The 20,649-nt window shown below is 37.8% G+C and overlaps 1 protein-coding gene across 3 annotated transcripts; it reads left to right on the top strand.

Moving 5' to 3' along the window:
• Window positions 1-1,089: 1,089 nt before the first annotated feature.
• Window positions 1,090-19,610, top strand: LOC107811628 (ABC transporter B family member 26, chloroplastic). Of its 3 annotated transcripts, none has more exons than XR_012701115.1 (19): window positions 1,090-1,902; window positions 1,998-2,125; window positions 2,247-2,289; window positions 2,531-2,575; window positions 2,678-2,800; window positions 2,875-2,978; window positions 3,652-3,706; window positions 3,795-3,865; window positions 4,008-4,110; window positions 5,274-5,484; window positions 6,838-6,911; window positions 7,248-7,304; window positions 17,560-17,634; window positions 17,831-17,905; window positions 17,987-18,268; window positions 18,345-18,409; window positions 18,480-18,540; window positions 18,941-19,382; window positions 19,470-19,610. XR_012701115.1 is itself a non-coding variant. In XM_016636594.2 (19 exons), the coding sequence occupies exons 2-19, from the start codon at window positions 1,726-1,728 to the stop codon at window positions 19,019-19,021; spliced, it is 1,830 nt and encodes a 609-aa protein (XP_016492080.2). In that variant the 5' UTR covers window positions 1,150-1,448; window positions 1,549-1,725; the 3' UTR covers window positions 19,022-19,610. The 3 variants fall into 3 exon arrangements, 2 of the variants coding, with proteins under 2 accessions (XP_075090259.1, XP_016492080.2); XM_016636594.2 differs by having other exon boundaries at window positions 1,150-1,448; window positions 1,549-1,902; window positions 18,941-19,610; XM_075234158.1 differs by having other exon boundaries at window positions 18,941-19,610.
• The last annotated feature ends 1,039 nt before the right edge of the window (window positions 19,611-20,649 follow it).

Genomic DNA, 20,649 nt, shown 5'->3' with positions numbered 1-20,649 from the left:
AACCTCGATCATGAGTCTCGTCTATACTCGAGAACGACGCTTTGGTGGCTCGGCGAGGAAGCTTGATTAACCCTCCTCGGTAAAGTCTGGGACTATAAAGGCGCATAAGGTGATCGAGGGTGAAAAGATACCCCTCGATTTTGCTCGAGAAAAATCGGAGAAGAATCACTATTCTCCAAAAAGAAGGATGGACCTGGCCAAGGGTCACGTCGTATCTCTTGCAAAAGGCGACGATGACAGGGTCTAAAGGACCCAACATGAAAGGATAAGTATAACCACTTAGAAAACCTTCCACATGGGTAGTAATTGATTCATCAGGCGATGGGATTACCACATGCTTATCATCCCACTTGCATTCTTGTTTGACTTTCTCGAGAATTTTCTCGGTGATTGTACACTGGTACCTCGACATCGGCTCACATCGGCCCGGTACCGAAGAAGGTTTTTCAACCTTAAAATCACTGACAGTTGAACACCCTACCGGAAAGAATTCCTCAAGGCGAGGCTCCGCCGCATCCTCACCGCCGGCGGATCGTGATGAAGCAGCGACCTCTTTTTGCGGAACGATTTTAAACGTTTTGGCCATCTAAATTTCTGTGAACAAAGAAGAAGGGAGATTGAAGTGTTTGGTGTTTTGAGAAGAACAAGCAAAGTAATTCTAAAACCTGGAAATAGGAATCTTTGGAGAAGGCGAAGGAATGCGAAGATTGGAATGAAAAAGGTTTAAAGGTAAAAGTTTGAAATAATGAAGGAAGGGGCTATTTATAGATTTTACAGCGACGGTCCAAAATTGGCAGTGGCCAACTCAATTTGGGTTTGTATTCATTCCTTTTTACAGTCAATATTCGATATATTTCTACTTATTTTTTCAATTTGTACCAAATTACACCACGTATCCTTAGAACTACGTATAAATTCAACTCTATCCGTTTTTTCGGGTAAACACTACTAGATTCATTTTCTGATCCAATGAAGAAAATTATCAAGAAAATTAGAGCTCTTTGTTTGCAAATTTGTTTTCATATAATCTTTAAATGTAAACCAGACTCATAGAAATTCTTTTCCGACCAGATTCATAGAATTCATTTTAAGGCTATGCGCATCTTTTTATTTTTTCCCTTTTTAACCTGCCATTTCTTTACCTTATATAGGTACGAGAAAGTTAACATCTTTGTGTTTCTTTTTCTGCTTCTCTTCTCCAAATATACTGTAATTTGGTTTTGTTTCATTCTCTCATTTTCTTTTAACTATAACTATGTTTTGATTTGATTCTTTTTTAGTACACTAGTTCTTCAAAGAAGCACGTCATCATATTATATTGTGGGTCCCTTCTTTTCAAAGGGAAACACATGGAAGTAGTTTTGGGAAGCCCATAGCCTCACAAGTAAAATTTCGTTTTATTTGAGAAGACACCAATTTCCCACAAAATTCGAGTCTTGAAACTAAAGGTTCAATTCCTCTGCTCTGTTAATTCATTATTGCTATATGGCGTTGTTTCTGTCAAGTGTGCAATTTCAACCTGGAGTAAGAATTGTATATTCTGTACAGAAAAGGCAAAATCCAAAGAACATTCTTCACAAAAGGTCTCAATCCAAAACCCGATTCTCTTTCTCTAGCAATTCGATAAATCAGCGATATCGGTACATATCTCCCCTAAATTCGGCTTCAATTAATGGATACTCCGTACAAGAAGCCGATTCTAGTGAGAAGCTGGGGGTGAAATGGATGGAATTTGTTCGGAATGTATTTCCGGGCGGAAATTGGTGGAGGCTTGATGTGGATGATGTTGGAGTAACGGCAAAGCCTGTGACTGTTGTGCGTGCTCTTCATAGAATGTGGGAATTGATAGCTCAAGATGGTTTGCTTATTCTTGCTGCTTTTACTGCACTCATTATTACTGCTGTACGTGAACGAACAGTTTTTTTCTTTCTTTCTAAATTGGACAAAAGAAAATAGTAGGAGTAAATAATTACTAACTGGAAGTTACTTGGCATCAGTTATCAGAAATTAGTATCCCGCATTTTCTGACAGCATCCATCTTTTCGGCGCAAAGTAGCAGTATCACAGTGTTCCACCGGAATGTGCGCATCTTGGTAGTGCTCTGCATCATTTCCGGAATATGCAGGTTTTTGTATCATTTCAAACGGACATAATGCACATTAGTATTATTTTGCATTGTCACCCTACTTACCTGCATTTTTGTGAGTATCCTAACATACATACTTGTTCATCTGCTTCTCCAATAGTGGTGTGCGAGGTTGCTTTTTTGGGCTCGCAAATATGATCCTGGTGAGTCTTACATCACATTTTAGAAGAATAGAACAATGCAGTGATCATATACATATAATCGTATTGTCTTTTTGTTGGGGTTATACTGGTGTCTGTCATGAACTGGCCTAAACATCTAGTATTGTATCTTTACTTCTATCAGACACTATAAAATCAGGACCATTTAAATAGTCTTTTAAAGGTTAAAGTCGTCAAGAAACAAAGATGGTTTAATCGCCTTGCACTTCATCTTCGTTTGCAGGTCCAGCGAATGAGGGAAAAATTGTATTCCACTCTTCTTCTTCAGGTTTCAGGAATTCCTATTTGCTTAAACACAACTAAAGCATCATCAAAATTGCTTCTATATGAAGCGCAGATCCTTATATATTTCTGCTTACCCTCTTTGTAGGATATATCCTTTTTTGATTCTGAAACAGTTGGTGATTTGACAAGTAGGCTAGGGGCAGATTGTCAACAAGTCTCTCGCGTAATTGGAAATGACCTAAATCTGATTTTACGTAATGTTCTCCAGGTAAGATTTCCTAAGATGTCTAATGTGTTCCGATATTCATTTTTGAGTTGGTAATTTACTTTTGTCCTTTCCAGGGAACAGGTGCTTTAGCTTATTTGTTGATTTTGTCCCCACCACTGGGATTGTGCACATTGGTTATCTGCTGTGCACTTCTTACGATAATGCTGTTGTATGGCCAGTAAGTTTTCGCTCATTGTTTTACTGGTATGAATCAGATGTATATTAACTTAGAATCTTATTTACCAGATAGATGTAGGTGACAGTATACCGTGCATGGTTTTACATCTATTAAAAATGAGAAGTTCCAAGGATAACCGTTTTACTAAAACTTTTGGTCACTACTTTTTTGAGTTGATAATGTACAGACTGACTTTTTTATAGTAAGAGATGAACTTAACTCTTACTTTAGGAAATTAAACAAATAGTGACAAGGGCCAAGCTAGCCTTTGTTGCCCCAGGGTTTTGGTCCAATAGCAAAATGGTGAACCAAGTCTGGTATTTAGGTAGAGAAGGGTTGGGGTTGGGGATTGGGGAGGGGCATTATTCATCAGGCTTTGAAGCCGGAATAAGGCCACTCTTGGTTATCTTGATAAAAGGGGCCAAGTTGGTCTTTGAACCAATTTCCCATCCACAGTCATGTGAACTCTAGTTATAGAATTGGTCTCTTCTTTTAAATCGCATTTTCATTAGTTGCTATATTATGCTACATTCTCTTAGTAGCAAATGAGTACCATAATACCTTGTTCAAGTAGGTGAAAAAAACTTATACTTGAGAATTATTGCAATTTATGATTTCCTGAACTTCTTCTAACTCTCTGTCTCTCTCTCTATGTGCCTGCTTCTTTTCATAGATACCAGAAGAAAGCAGCTAAATTAATTCAGGAGTACACTGCTTCTGCAAATGAAGTAATCTTAAGAAGTTAATTGGTCCATTTTTTCCCAAGATGTTATAAGTTAAATTTTTAATGATTTCATATCCTTTGATGTGATGTAGGTTGCCCAAGAGACATTATCCCTCATGAGGACTGTACGAGTGTATGGAACTGAGGAACAAGAACTGGGAAGGTATTACTTAACAGAAGGGATTTTATTCCCTTTGTGTTTTGTTTAGCACTGCCAGGAGTAAGCATAGAACATACGCAAAATATAATTATATCAAGTTGCTCAGTATTAACAAGAGTTCGAAAATGACCATCTTCTAGAACAGGTATGCACGGTGGCTAGGGAAGTTAGCTGATATAAGCTTGCGTCAAAGTGCTGCTTATGGATATTGGAACTTTAGCTTCAACACACTCTATCACTCAGCACAGGTCAAACTCTTTCCACAGTTGAACACTGGAGTATCTTTCTTCTCCTTTGTACCTTCCATCTTTTTTCCTTGGTTGATAAATGAGGAACTCTCTTTGAAAGAAAGACATTTAAAAAATCGGGAGCTCTATGTTCTGAAAACAAATGTAATACAGAAGCTAAACATAACAGGGAATGCTTTCTCCAAGATCAATTTAAATTTACTTAGAAGGAAAATGATCGATGGATTTTCAGAAAGATCTTTCACATGGAAAACACACTCTTCTTTAGCCCTTGCTTTCCAGCATTTAGACATTGTTACATCTCATTACTCAGCCATTTGCATTACTTAAAAGTATTTATGCAGCATCATTTATCAATATATATATATATATATGCAGCATCTGAATCCCGAATGTTAAAAACTATTTAAATATCAGTGGGTGACACCTTGCTAAACTGCATGCTACTGTGTCTCTTGAGTGACACGTTTGCGCTATTGCTTGGTTCCTTTTCTAGAGAGGTGTTGATTGTTTGACCAGTCTTCTTGCTATCAACTGCTTTTTCTCTTAGTTGATACATTCTCCGTGCAGAACTTAAACCCTATACTTGCAAATTGTAAGTCTTACCTTGATTTCTCTTACCTTGCCCTTTATATTTTTGCATCAATTCCTCTTTGTAGACCTATGTCACCCTTCATGTTCCATCAGACAAGTAAATCGTCCAGCTCCTTCAAATGCAGCTGGAAAATTGTGCTAAAAGTTGAAATTAAAGGTATATGTGTCAAATACAACCCTGTCCTTGTGTATGACACTCATATCCCTGTCAGTGCAACCTCGTAAACAATATTTTTGGCTAATGCTCCCAGCATCTCAAGTATTCCCTGAAAATGCATCCCTACATCATTTAGCACTTCCACGACTTGCATATTTTTACTTGAGAAACTTCTGGAATTCACAGTTTCATCTAATAAAGCATACACAACCATTTCCTTTCAATGGTTTTGGATAGAAAGAGATAGATGCTTCTCATTTACAATCAGATAATTTTTCATAATCATCTGCAGATTCTACTGTTTGTCTTTAGATCAGGTCAAATAATAATAGTCTTCTTTGCTAATTGTTTGAAAGAAAGTTTTTCAGTTAATCATTTAAAGTGAAGTCCAATTTTGTGCTTTGACTTTTAGGTTATTGCTGTGCTGGTAGGAGGAATGTCAATTCTGGCTGGTCATATTACAGCAGAACAACTTACAAAATTCATATTGTACAGTGAATGGTTGATTTATTCTACATGGTGGGTGGGGGACAATTTATCATCATTGATGCAGTCTATTGGGGCAAGTGAGAAAGTTTTTCAATTAATGGATCTTAGACCTAGTGGTCAATTCGTTGACAAAGGTGAAATCATTTTCCAACTAGCTTCTTGTTTCACTTATCTACTCCCTGTATTTATATTGAGTATCTTGGTAGGACATGGCATGTTCGCCCAACGAGGGTTTTTAGTGTTTGCAAGAAAGAAATGTACAAACCTTTTAAATATTCAGTTTAGATTTTGGGAAGTCCTGTATGTTTAAACATGTAAGAAGTGGTGAAAATTTAACTTTTGAGTTAATATAACATTAAAACAAAGTAATTATCGATTCAATTCAGTCAAAGGGACATTATCTTGTGATGGTTTGAAAGACGAACTATGATGTACAATTTGAAATGAAAAAAAACTTTTAGTAAAGATTATTGGAAAGCAAGTCACTTTTACATTCTTGGATTGGATTTCCAATGCCTCTTCTTCATTTGTTATGCTTGCTCTTTCCAGTCATTTGGTTGCTTGTAATCTGTTGGATATATTGTCTCAGTTATAAAATTTAGCTAATAAATGGTATTATCAATACTTTCTAATGCACTGCAGATCCCTCTGGCTAACTGAATCTTCTAATGGCCGAAGTATAAGTTAAACTGAAACTAGGCACAAAATAGACTCACCAGAGTCGGTGTGTATTCATACTTTGGCTTTCTGCAAAGGCCCATTCATGTTCAAAGAATGATTTCATGATTCGGTTAAAGGAAATTTCTCTCCTATGCTTCAAAGAGAAATTTCTTGAGGTAGAAGGCCTGATAAATACCTGAAATTCCCTGTGTACGCTTAAATTTCTGAGAGAGAAGCTTTATGAAGTTGTAGATCTTCTTCAAGACTGGCTTTTATGGAATATGTTTTGCGAAGGGTGGCTCAACTGTTTGCTGTGTTTTCTTGACAAATGTAGAAGATGGCGTGTATATCATTGGGGGTGAAGGGGGAGGCAGTGGTTTGTACTTAGAGGTACAAATTATTTAGGTGTTCATAAAAGCAAGTGTTCTCAACTACCGATGGAGAGGGTGTAGAATCACTTTACCTCTGTCCTTAAACAACATTAGTCGCTCTTTGATGCAAAGTTCCATCCAATCAAAATTGCTGACAGTTTTAAGTACCTAATTAAAGAATTTCTGATGGGAGGTGTTTAATGCCTTCCAAATGCAGCATGGAATAAACTCATGTAAGCTGAAATAGTTTGATGCAAAGTTCCATCCAATCAAAATTGCTGACAGTTTTAAGTATCTAATTAAAGAATTTCTGATGGGAGGTGTTTAATGCCTTCCAAATGCAGCATGGAATAAACTCATGTAAGCTGAAATAGCTCCATTGGTGCAATAAGTACTCTGAAAAAAGATGTTTTGCTGAGGCTGCATATTCTCATCCTGCTTTGTGGATTGTTGTAGGAGCCAAGTTAAAAGGATTAGCAGGACGCATTGAATTTGAGAATGTTAGCTTCTACTATGCTTCAAGAGTGAAGGTATACGTGTCTATTCGATCTCACAGCATGTGGTTCATTATCTGAGAACAAATATTCCTTTTCGCAACGAGACTCAAATACAATGTCGGTCACTTTATCCTTTTCTTAGCTATTTGCATCTGCGTGTTAGTAGAACTTTTTATGTGGTAAAAGATTATATGATTCGTGTTTTGGAGTATAAAGCAGTTGATTTCAATTCTTGATGTTCTGATTGTGAAACAATCTTCTTGATAATTTAATTTTCTCGCTGATTTTATGTATAAACTTTTTACTTATTCTAGAAAACAGAATTCTGTGGCTGAAATTAGAAAAACTGACACTTTGCCTACTGTACAGATGCCAGTACTTCAACATATTAACTTCGTGGTGCATCCGGGTGAAGTAGTAGCACTTGTGAGTCCTTTAATTTCTGACTGTCTATCTAAAATTTATTTTGGCTACTGTATTCCATATTTATGCGTGCATCTTTTAATATCAAATGTCATACTTCATCTGTCCCATTTATGTGACACACTTTCCTTTTCACTCTGTCCAAAAAAAGGAAATATTTCTATATTTTAGAAAAATTTAGCTTTAAACATCCCTGTTATGCTTAATAACATATTTTTGTAGTAACAAATATCTTATGGCATATTTAAAGCCACAAGTTTCAAAAGTCTTTCTTTCTTTCTTATACGCCGTGTCGAATCAAACACTTTCACATAAAATGGGATGAATGGAGTATCAATTTTCTCCATTGCGTTGGAGTTATGGAACTACTTCCCTCTATAATCGTCATGATTGAATTGCTCCTTTACAGTTTCTCAGAGGAAGCAGGTAGTTTTTCTATTATTGTCAAGGGTGTGGCACAAAATGGCTGCACGTATAGAGTATTGTCACGACCCAAAATCTAGCTAGTCGTGATAGCACCTAACCCAACCTGCTAGGTAAGCCAAATGATAGACAACATCACTCAAATAGGATAACAGGAATCAATAAATAAAATAACTGAACTTTTTATACAAAATCCAAAGGATTGGTAGTACAAGTCATGAGTTTCTAAAACTTAGAATTTACAAAGCTGGTATGAAATAAATACATGCTCTGTTCGAAATATACATAAACAGATTTACAAATCTAAAGCTACCATGAACAAGGAAGCAATAACCGGAACGCAGGTACATCTTCAATGCCAACTCCCGCCAGCTCCAAAATCTGCACGCAAGGTGCAGAAGTGTAGTATGAGTACAACCGACCCCATGTACTCAATAAGTAACAAACCTAATCTTAGGTTGAAAGCAGTGACGAGTTTGGAAAACGGTCAGAGTCCAACACCGATAGCCAAATAACAACTTGTAATAATATAATGAAGGCAGTACAAGCAATAACTCAAAAGATATTATGCTCAGCTCAATCACAGTTACGAAGACATGCTTTTCAGGTATAACAGTAAAGCCCAAATCTTTCATCGGAGTCACCAAAATATGAGTATATCAGAAAAAAAAACTATGATTTTTCCCAAACATTCAACAACATATAAGACATTTCATTATCAGATAGCATGAGGAAAGTACATCTATATGCCTACATGTCAATATGCACGTCAAGTTATCAATTTATCATACACTGTCTAGCATGAGGAATATACATCTCAATGCCTACATGTCAATATGTACATGTCAAATCATGAATGCCACAATACCGCCTAGCATGAGGAATATACATCTCAATGCCTACATGTCAAATCATGAATGCCACAATACCGCCTAGCATGAGGAAAATGCATTTCTATGCCTACATGCCAAGTATGCATGTCAAATGAATGATTTAATGGTGATATTCTCAGGTACTCTCACCCTCAACATACTCAAGTTGTCTGTCTCAATTGCCCACTTCATCACACATACACACACAATCACTCAACTCTGTACGGGTGCCTGGCTCATAATCCCCTCACCAAAGCACGTGTATATATATCACTATGCCTGCACTCACTGCTGGTATGTCAGACTCCGGAGGGACGGATCCTGCCCAAGCGCTAATCAAAAGCCTGTAAGGCTTGCTGCGGCGTGCAACCCGATCCACAATGATAAATAAGCCAATAAGGCCTGCTGCGGCGTGCAACCCGATCCACAATAACACTCACAACACGGCTCTTTGGCCCACCTCAGTCATCAATCTCTCAACTCTCAAGGGCCTCACAATCTCGTACCACTCAGCCCAAACAATGATAACATGTGATGTAACAGTGAATGATGAACCCATACTGAGATATGATATGCAATGAAGAATCATGACTGAGTATATAATTACAGTTAGAGTAGATAATTCAAAACAATGAAATGGCCATTTTAGGTCTCAACCAAATAAGCACATAGCCTAAACATGATTTCTAATATGAATCATAGCTCAATTACTTTAACAAATAGGAACTACACGGATATAACAAGATATAACAGCAAAGCAAGTCCGGTCATAGTCTAATAGTCAACTTGAATCATGATTACCCCGGAGCACGCCCACACGCTCGTCATCTAGCATGTGTGTCATCCCAATACATCTCTAATAACATAGTTCCCAGGGTTAAATACCCTCAAATCCAAATTTAAATATGTTACTTACTTCGAACAAGCCAAATCCAATAACGAGCAAGGCAAACAATACTCTAGAACGCCATCCCGCGCGTATCAACCTCCAAACGGCTCGAAACTAGCCAAAATCAACTTAATATCATAAATAAAAGCCATAGAAAACGATTTCGAATAATAAAGCTTCGATCTTTAGCTAAAATAAAAAAGTCAACCCCTGGCCCACACCCCAGAACCCGACAAAACTCACAAATTCCGATACGAGTTCAACCATACCAATTTCATCCAATTCCGACCTCAAATCGGCCTTCGAATCATCAATTTATGTGTTAGAAAAGTTTTACTAAAATCTGAATTTCTTCAATTTGATTCATCAAACAATTGCTAAATTCAAGGTTGGAATCATGAAATATAAACAAATTCGAGTAAAAAATGCTTACCCCAGTCCAAATTGTGAAAATCCCCTCCAAAATCGCCCAAATCGAAGCTTCAAAACCTTGTGAGAAAAAGTGACTAAATTCCGAAACAAGTACAAAAAAATGCAGTAGCTGTTCTATCTCGAATCAGATCCTAGATGACCCCTAAACTCACATTTGATAAGCCTAACATAATCCTTGCGAGATTACACCCAAGATAGCCTTTTTAATCACCCAATATGATGTTTTGAAGTTTTACCAAAAGTCTGAAAATTAAAGGGACAAAAAATGACATTTTTCGTAATTATTTGACACCAGAAAATCAGCAACAAAAGAATTTTCGTTTTAGCACCCAAAACTCATTTGGAACCTCTCGGACACAAACCATATATGCATTTCAATTATAAAACACGCTACGAACGTGCGCGCGCGGTCAAAACACCGAAAAGAGGTCATCGTGACCCGATATTGACCATGGTCAAACTCTAAATCCTTAACTAGTTTCTCAACCAATGATCCAAAATACACCCGAGCCCCTCGGGACCCTATCCAATCATACCAACAAGTACAAATACATTATCCAAACTTATCCAATGCCTCAAAACACCCACGGGAACATCACAACAAAGAATCGAGACTCAAACCAAATAAAATTTCTCTTAAGTTGTTAACTCTTCATTCTTTTCAAAAGAGTGTCTGAATCACACTTAAACACTTCGGATTACTTCCAAACTTTGCACACAAGTTCAATTCAACTATATAGACCTATCCAAAGTCTCGAAACACCAATTGGAGTCCAATAACATCAAAGTCAACTCTTGATCAAAACTTATGAACTCTTAAGTTCTTCAAGTTGCCAACTTTCGAGAAATAGAGTTGAATTCTTCTAGGAACCTCCAAAATCGAATCCGAACATACGTACAAGTCCAATATCATCATACGAACCTATCAGAACCATAAAAACTCAATTCCGAGTCCGTTTACCCAAAAGTCAAACCTTGTTCAACTCTTCCAATTTAAAGCTTCCAAATCGAGAGTCATTCTTCCAAATCAATCCCGAACCACTCGAAAACAAAAACCGACTGTACACGCAAGTCATAATACATCATATGACGCTATTCAAAGTCTCAAACCACTAAACAGAATGCTAAAGCTCAAAACGACTGATTGGGTCGTTACATTCTCCCTCACTTAAATTTACGTTCGTACTCGAACGTGCCAAAAGTTGTTTCAAAGCCATCAAATCACTGTATAAACCCGTCATACACATACTCATGGGTGATCTCACGTCACCTCAATCTGGATTGAGATTCTTCTTTTAACCTTAACCTATAAGCCTTAGAACCAAATTTCCAACATCCGGAATTTATTACAAGACTCGAATCTTGCATCTACACACTGTATAAGTCCGAACAAGCTATGTCAAGTCATAACCATAACCTAATATGTAATCACATGATATACCACATAACTCGCATTCTCGTAGCAATAATTTTCGATCACAGTAGCTGCTAAAAAACAAACCCGGTACCGGCAATAAACCTCATATCAAATAAAACCTCGTTCAAAACCTTCGTACACTGCCGATGATGAAAGAAACACATAAAAACTCATAACCACTCATCAGATCAACAAGTTATGGAGCTCTCTCGTCTAACAAGAACCAAAGCCAAATTCTAAGCTGACTTCTGATATTATTCTTTCAAACATACCGTAATCAAATCCAATAGCACCCATTCTAGGTTCAATGACCTAATTTCATCAAACAAAGTTATTCTATTGACATGCCATACCAATACAACCTAAAGCTACAAACCGTGCAATCCGTGCACCAATAAGCAACAATTCAAATGTGTTCAAACATGGAAAATGACTCAAATGAGAGAGCCGCCCCGCAAGCTCAACAAGTACCACCACAAACGCAATGCTATGATCCCATCACACATAGTATAACCAAGACCCGCGAATCTAATACAAATGATCATATCTCAACGTAACTCCGCTGCAATGCGTGACCCCATCCAACACCGGTCCATATGAAATACCTCGGGCCAAAATGCTAAAAAATCAACAACCATATGCAAGTCAAAAACAACCACGCGAAGTGCATGACCATAACCATGGCAAAACGTATAACACAACATACTACCAACAGGAAAGACCATAATCGAGGCGCAATCAACCATTCGACACCCCAATAACTATCTCGCTCCAATTTCGCCGCAAGGCCCAAACAGAAACGCATCAAATGTGCAAATAACCAACAACTCACAGCCCATTGTAGCATAGAAGAGTAACACATAGAACATATTGGAACACGAACAAGCTCAACTCTAACTGAATGACACACCCCTCAACAATCACAGTGGTGAGTCAACAAATCCGACCCGGTGTAGGATACACATCCTCATTGGGCCTACTAATGGGGCCCCAAATCAACTCCGGTCATCCACATATAGATAAATAACCCTCCAAAAGTCCATAATGACCCAACTATAACACATACTATTAGCTGTCTAACTTTGGCCATATCTTCACAGTCCGCAATCACGAAACAATCTACTTCTGAGAACTCCCAGTCTCCAAATCCATAGAACACATTAATCACCATAGCCGATCCCAACTCCACCACTCGAATGGCTAACACATCATTCGTACACAATCATCCCACGAGAAATACTTCCAAAATTCTTCCGTGCCACATAACAAAAATCGGAACATTAGCAGTCGTTCAACCAGGCGAATACCGCAATACCAATGAAGCATCCGAAGTCAGAGCACAGTGCGCCTTCTAAAATACGCACCCTTCTCAGGTAATACCAAGTAGTAATAACATTCATCTAAACATCTGAGACCGTCCATGCTGTCTAAAATTCATGACCTCCCCTTTCGAAAGTTAGCCACAAACTAGTACATGCAAACCTCAATCCCACACGACGCACTGCGTCTAATATACAATCAAATAAAATACGAGAATCCAGTTATCAACTCTGAGCCACAAGCAGGAGTACATACTCAATCAGTTAGAAACCTATTGACTCTCATCCAAGAGAAAATTACAACACGCAACATACCCCTCATACCTGTAGATAATATCCATCTCAAGCCTGGCAGAAATCATCGAGAACACTTCGAAACCCATTTGCACATAACCAATCCATCAGAACTGAATCCCTCTAACTCAACCAAGTCACGCATGTCGCTAAGTCCAAGAATATTGCCACAAAAAACCAGTAAAGCCTCACCATATCATAAGAACCTAAAGAATCGATCATTTCCATTACCATCCTGATCCGATCTACCACTAAGTTGTCATATTTCTCCGAGTTCCTTCCGAATTTCCTTCAAGTTAACGTTTTTCCTTGCCAGAACACCACGATCCTTACCCAAAGCTCACCACAAGAGATCCTAGCATGAATTCACGTCGTCTTAAAGCCCATAAGCCACTGTGTTTCCTCTTGAGCACCCAAAATACCTCATCCGAGTTACCCACTCTGAAGAGATCTTATGTGAATATGAAGCTGTTTCTTTAACCTCTTAAATGCTGAAATATAGAATCCATAATGATACAGAAATACCGCAAGTACCGACACCATCCAATGCAAATCCCAAATCTTAGCCATATACAAATCCGAAAAATTCTCAAATGCCACGTATGAATATTGAACTCTTTAGAACCTTCTCGGTAGTTATCCACCCCGTTCAAATTTCAAATGCACCGCCCAAAACGAGCCGAACGACCTGTGTCCCATTAGCGCACCAACACCCAAAAGAGTAATCCACACCTCTAAGCAACCGAGTGAACCCCTTTTCTTAATACATTACATCCACCAAGAACAACAAACCTAAACCATTCCAAAACTTCCATATATCCATAAGGTGTAATACGTCATGCATACAGAAATCTCCTTGTTAAGTCATCCTCAAAACCAACCTCTACAAGTCATAACCGATCCCTAAGTATGCCTCAGACTGAAACCAATACAATGCCTAACCATGCAATCAAATCGCGATAGCAGTCTCCCCCGCTTGGCTCAAGGCCATAGAACAAAAGACCCGATAACTCACAATACCCATACTCTATTACTGCTATAATCCCGCACTGAAACTCAACTAAATTATTCATAAGCTCATGCAACACAACCCATAAAATATCTTAAATTATCTGCTAAGCTCGCATTCTCCCTCGTGGTAGTCAAGTCAACTTTCTCAACCGATCCAACTCAATCGCAACACATATAACTCATTGGTAGAAAGAAACGCTCACACAATATCATAAGAATCACATATCCCTAGACCACCCCACAGGAGATAACCTATCTGCTTAGCCTCAAATTGGCATTTCACTACGCCCTACCATGGCCACGACCATCATGCAATCACTTAATCTTCCCGAGTCTAAACTCGTCAACAAGACATAAGAATCCACTTCATCCCATAACTGGACAACATGAAAGATCCCTCAACACGAACATAACTCGAGACCGTACAACACATCAAAATCACGAATCACACTCAATTCAAGTCTAATAAAACTAATGTTGAATCATATCAAATCAACTCCGAATGATCTCAAATTTTGCACACTAGTCCCAAATGACACAATGGACCTATTCCAACTCCTGGAACCAAAATCCGAACCCGATATCAACAAAGTCAACTCTCAGTCAAACCTCTCAACCTTCTAAACCTACAACTTTTCAATTATCGCCAAAAAGCCTCGAACCATCCTACGGACCTCCAAATCAATATCCGGACATACGCATAAGTCCAAAATCACCAAACGAAGTTATTGGAATCACCAAAATTCCATTCCGGTGTCGTCTACACAAAAGTCAAACTCCGGTCAACTCTTTCAACTTAAGATTTCAACCTTGGGACTAAGTCTCCCAATTCAATTCGAAACTTCCCCGAAACCAATCCAACCATCCCGGCAAGTAATTTAACCCGCAAGTGAACACAATAGAAGCAATAAATAGGGTAACGGAGCTGCAGTACACAAAACGACCGGTCGGGTCGTTACACCATGCAAGATACAAACCAACACCATCTAATTTTACCATACTAATACCATATGAAACAGAATTATGTTATCTATTGTTTTTGAGTCCCCCATATTTTTGAACAATCCGAAGCGCACAAAAAAAAAATCTAGAATATAAATGCTAAATAGAAGAACCTGGTGACCCAAAACAACCTTCAAAATCTGAAAAAAGGCTACCGGAGCTAACTGGTTACGCGGACTTGTCTTCTGTTATTCGAAAAAATCTGAAACCTTTTTGGGTAGGTCGTATAGTAGACATAATCCTTCCAGTGGTACCAGTTTTTGTACAGAACTGATGGAGGGCGAGATAAAAAGCTTTAGACAGAAACTTTAGCAAGAAAACTATAAGAAAGAGGGAGAAAACTCAACCTATGGAACCCTAGTGCTGCAGAGGGAGAAAATGCACCTCAAAAGGGCAGCAATGGCTTCTGACACCCTGATGAAATTGAGAAGAAGAGAAGGCTTCTTTGTATTTCAATGTATGCTTTACATCCTACTGATATATGCCTTTATACAAAAGTCCTAAGAAAATAAACGAAAGTAATGAGAGAATATTCAGTTACGATACAATCTTTCTATAATCAAGCTATCCTACAATCAAGCTATTAATTAAAGATTTGATTCTCTGATTCTTCTCCTATAATTAAGCTGGTCACAGAAAGCGAATATACTCTCAATTCTCAGCTATCTAAGGTTACTTCAAATATTTTCATTTTCAAACTATGGCCCCTTTTATCTCTTTGTATATCTTAATTTTGGCACTCATTGTTCCTTTGTATCATTTAAAACATGAAAACATATCATAAACTTCTGAACATATCATAAGCTTCACATTTGAATCATAGTCTAGTCTTTCAGACAAATCATGTGATGCATAAGAAAATTATAATGTGCATAAAGACAATTATCATGTGAATACATTCGCTCGTTAAAGTCTAAATCATGAGATAAACTTCAGTTCTTTCATACCTTCAAAACATAAGTCATAAAACATAGAATGATAGATTTTATACCGTTTCATATTAAAATATAGCATTTCAATGCATTTGCATAATTTGCATGAAAACTTGGAGTATGCGGGCTCGTTTTCCCCTACGAACATGTATTCGCATTCTAAATCGCATTTCTAATCACTGAACCGTTCACTTTTTGAGGTGAACGCTTCAAGGAAGGTTAGGTTTCCATTTACCTCAATCTCTTGCCTCAACAATTCAAACAACGCTCCGACACGTTAAGTGAAGTGAGACATATAATATTACAACTCATTTTCATCAATTCATATCCATTATAAACTAACGTGACCAATTTGGGTCTTGGGTATCAGATTCAAGACAGCCAAAACCTTAATTCTTCCTTAATGGCAACAATTTAACTTTATCAATCTAATCACATATATTTATTTGGCTATCAAAGCCATTTAGGTCATTACACTCAATTAACATTCCCAATTACTCTCATCATCTTCCCCAATTATCCCAACCGCATCCATCGAAATCCACTTCTGGGGTTCAACTAATACTTCAATCAAACCATGATTTCTTCTCATAATCACCTTCTACATACTCGTCTATACATCGTATATGGAGTTTGGGTAATGGGGTTACCTCTTGTAGTCAAATTCCTTAAGTTCCATACTTGGGAGATTCTTGAAGATATTGAAATCTAGTGAAATGAAAGATTAATGGATGTTGGGACTAGCATTTAGTGAGCATAATTGACTCAAAATACTCGAAATCACTACCTTAGATGGTACCCCTTGGCTAGGTACGACTTTTGGAGCTCACAACCCTTACCCCTTTCTCCCTTCTTTTTCTCTTTCCCCGATTCACGGAGTATTTATAGAAAGGAGCTTCTCCCAGCCACAAGCTCCTTTGCCCTGCCAATTGTTTTTTCTCGCGGCGTGATCCTTTGGATGGTTGAGGTCTGATTCTTCCGATTGGCTTGCGGTAAGGCTAACTGTATTGTTGCCATTTTTAAGCTTGTGATGGTTCCACGTGATTGACTCGCGCCTCGAGCTTACCGCGAGACACCACTGTAGCCTATTCTAGCTTTCCAAATTTCATTTGACACTTTCTTGCTATTTATTAACCTTATACCTTTCCAAATCATACCAATCATCCAGTATAATGTTCCAAGCGCATTACCTACATCGTGAGGCATCACTAACACATTTGCGATACTTTAATCACATCATTAGACTCATAACTGTCGCAATTACTGTTCAAAATCTATAGGGCCTTACACATGGCTTCATGAGTCAATTTATGCAAATAATGTGTAAGATAGTGTACAGATAAAAAGTACGTAGACGTGTGGCATAAGTGTAGCCCCCCCCCCCCCCCCCCCCTCTCTCTTTCTTTGTCAAGTGAGTGTGTACATATAAGTGCGTGTAAACATATCTGTATATATGCTACATATTTGTGCATTAATATAATACATAGGTATGCTTATGGCTTTTGCCTGATCACATCTCTGCTGATCTGTGACTATGTGACTTGCATGAAAAATAAATGTATGGTATATTATCCATCTTTTTTTGGATATATATTTGTGTATATTTTTATTTCTCTATTCATCAATTTGTAACAATGACTCTGAAATGAATGTCATCTGCTGTATAGGTTGGTCTAAGCGGTAGTGGGAAAAGCACTCTGGTGAACCTGCTCCTTCGGCTTTATGAGCCGATAAGTGGGCAGGTAATTCTTGTCTTGTTCAATGTTAAAATAATATACTGTTGAATTATGAAAATATAGAACATGCGCTTCTTGAGGAAATTGTACAAGCTTAAATCTCACTTTAAGAGGCCTTGAGAAAAACAGTTACCTTTTCCACCTTTCTTTCTCACAAAAAAGAACATCTTTTTCTTCCAATTTGCTTGTTTTGGATCTGAAGATATCTATTGATGGCTACCCACTTAGAGATTTGGACATCAAGTGGTTGAGGGAAAGAATTGGATATGTGGGACAGGTTAGCCTTATTAATTATTATTTTCCCAATTTGAGTTTAGTATGGTTTTATAATATCATATTACTAAGATATCTTGAACAGGAGCCTAGACTTTTCCGCATGGATATCAGCTCAAACATAAGATATGGCTGTAGTAGAGATGTCAATCAACAAGACGTAGAATGGGCTGCTAAGGAGGCTGCTGCCCATGACTTCATTTCATCTCTACCCAATGGCTACCACACAGTTGTTGATGATGATTTGCTCAGTGGAGGCCAGAAGCAGCGAATCGCAATTGCTAGAGCCATTCTTAGGGATCCAGATATCTTATTACTTGATGAAGCCACTAGTGCTCTAGATGCAGAGAGTGAACACAACGTTAAGGTATGTTTTATAAAAGTTGTTTAACTGATAGAGATTGTTGAATTGCCCGCTAAATATGCATTTCCAATTCCCATAGGGTGTGCTTCGTTCTGTCAGAAGAGAACTGAACTCAAAGAGAACTGTCATAGTAATTGCACACAGGTAAAATTGCCTTTGTTCTTTCAACAGAACCATGTACTAGCATGTAATATTGACAAACTGCTACTCACAGGCTTTCGACAATCCAAGCTGCTGACAGAATAGTTGTGATGGAAAGTGGAAAAGTTGTTGAGGTACAAATTATGGCTTTTAACTTATCAGAGTGAGAGTAGCTAACGTATTATTCAGTCTCCTTGTTGCGATCTTCGCTTCTATGTTGTGTGATTCAGTCTGTCAGGCAGCTCTAGCATAGCTGCATTAAGACTAGTGCATTTACCATCATGACAGTGGTCCACTCTGGGCTGGTTTTGCGACGCCAAAGTTTGTGTACATGTAAATAAAGAGCTATTAGTCTATAGTTGTCCATTTAGCATCTAACAAGTTGCAATCTGGAGGTTCTCATTCTGTTCATAGCTAAGAGCTGCCCGCCTCTCTCAATTAAGTTTTGGTCATATCGCATGTCTCCTGGCTGTAATCACTCTAGTAACTCTGATTTGGATGATCAACCTCTGATCTTACTTTTGCTACATTCAGATGGGTGGCCACAAAGAGCTTCTCCTAAAGGATGGCTTGTATGCTCGATTAACAAGAAGACAGGCTGATGCTGTGGCATGAACTCTTGTTAACTGACATAAATGTTCTGGCGGATTCTTTGACCAAGTACGTTCCTGATTGGACGCTGCAGATAGGTTGGTGTTTTTTCTTTTCGAGCAAGTTTAGCAATGTATATGCACCAGATTAGGTATAGGCTTCAGAATGAAAAAGGCAATACACGATTAGTTGCAGACATTGCAGTTCGACCATCTCAGGTTTTCTTGTGAGAAGGTTGGCTTCAAAGATTCTGCTGCATCACCGGCCAAAGCTGTAACCATTGAGTTTTGACAGCGATTGATGCATAACTTGTTCAAGGGGTGCGAGTAATATATAACCTGTTCAAAGGGTATAGATAGCAGATATGTTTATCGACAAAGAGCAGGTACTGTTGCTACAAAGTTACAGAAAAAAACCCATCAATAAACCAAGGCCCATTGTGTGAGGCTCGGCTCATATTTTCTTCTTTTAGGAATTCGACTATGTAGAAATCCTCACCAAGATCAATCAACGGAAAATCCTCGGTTGGCTTCCATAACTGAAGAATCTTTTGTTTGAAATATTGGTGTGCTATTCTCTTTCCAAATAATTTAATGATTACTGATAATTTCCATGATTGATAGATTCAGGGTTTTTCCTCCGGTGATAGTATTATGACATCTTGTTCTTCACTTGGTTGAAGATCTTTCTGTGAGTCTATGGTGTAATCCTCCAGTGGTTCTTCAATTCTTTTGGGTGTTAATAACTTTTCCAGGAAGTAGGATTTCATACATAACATTGCACTAATTGGTGGCGTGACAAAAGTTTCACTTCCCCCACCATGCCAACATTATGGAAACCTTCTATAGATGAAAAACATATGAGAAAATCTACATTCATTACAAGAGATCATTTTTATTAAAGGTGGGTTATCTATTCACCTGTGGAGCTTAATTATGCATAAAAGCTTCTTCCTGAAATACCCATTTCGATTTTTTGTATTATTCAGCAACTCTGAGGACTTCACCGTGTTGAAATCGCAAGTAGAAAGACAGAGAAGGGATGTAGAGATGGGGGAAAGGAAGAGAGTAAAAGAAATATAGCAGAAGGAAGAAAAAAAAGGGACTGGGTCTAGGGATTTTGTTAGTAAGGGGTATTGTAGGATTAGGAAATTTATGGGATAAAATGGTAAAATCATAGGTCTACGCAAAATGACTTTTAAGCTAAAAAGCCATTTTGAACCTTTTGTCTTAAATTAAGCACTTTCTTTTTTCTTCTGTCAAACACCCAAATAAACTAAAAATAGCTTAAAAGCTCTCTTTCTCTCTCACATAATAATTTCACCAGATCTGTTAAAACATTTTCTTCTCTAATTTTTCTTGGATTAAAAACACGGTTGTGTTTCTTATTTATGTTGACACCGAATTTCCTCCTTCCTAATCAAAACACTTTGCATCTTATTACATTATTTTTCAAAATAATGCAACACTATAAGTGAAGAAAATCCCAACCAGCGTTTTCCGATTCTTAAATAAATGATGAAGATTATCGTGAAACATTTACAATAGAGTCAAGTTATATAATTTCACAATAGATGTTATTTGTCTTAAATTTAGTGTTTTAATTTACTATTTGACTCTATAGTCCCAAATAGTTTGAATAGAAAATTCGTT

The sequence above is a fragment of the Nicotiana tabacum genome, chromosome 17 (genome assembly GCF_000715075.1).
Source record: "Nicotiana tabacum cultivar K326 chromosome 17, ASM71507v2, whole genome shotgun sequence".
Classification (NCBI taxonomy): Eukaryota; Viridiplantae; Streptophyta; class Magnoliopsida; order Solanales; family Solanaceae; genus Nicotiana; species Nicotiana tabacum.
The sequence above is the reverse complement of the archived record's forward strand: the minus strand, read 5'-3'. Positions and strand labels throughout refer to the sequence as shown.

What these genes read in the sequence shown, in the direction of transcription:
- LOC107811628 (XM_075234158.1), top strand. Translation starts at nt 1,486, where the DNA reads ATGGCGTTGTTTCTGTCAAGTGTGCAATTTCAACCTGGAGTAAGAATT. An exon ending in TGGTCAATTCGTTGACAAAG is followed by an intron (nt 5,485 to 6,837) that starts GTGAAATCATTT and finishes GGATTGTTGTAG; the next exon opens with GAGCCAAGTTAAAAGGATTA. An exon ending in ACTATGCTTCAAGAGTGAAG is followed by an intron (nt 6,912 to 7,247) that starts GTATACGTGTCT and finishes CCTACTGTACAG; the next exon opens with ATGCCAGTACTTCAACATAT.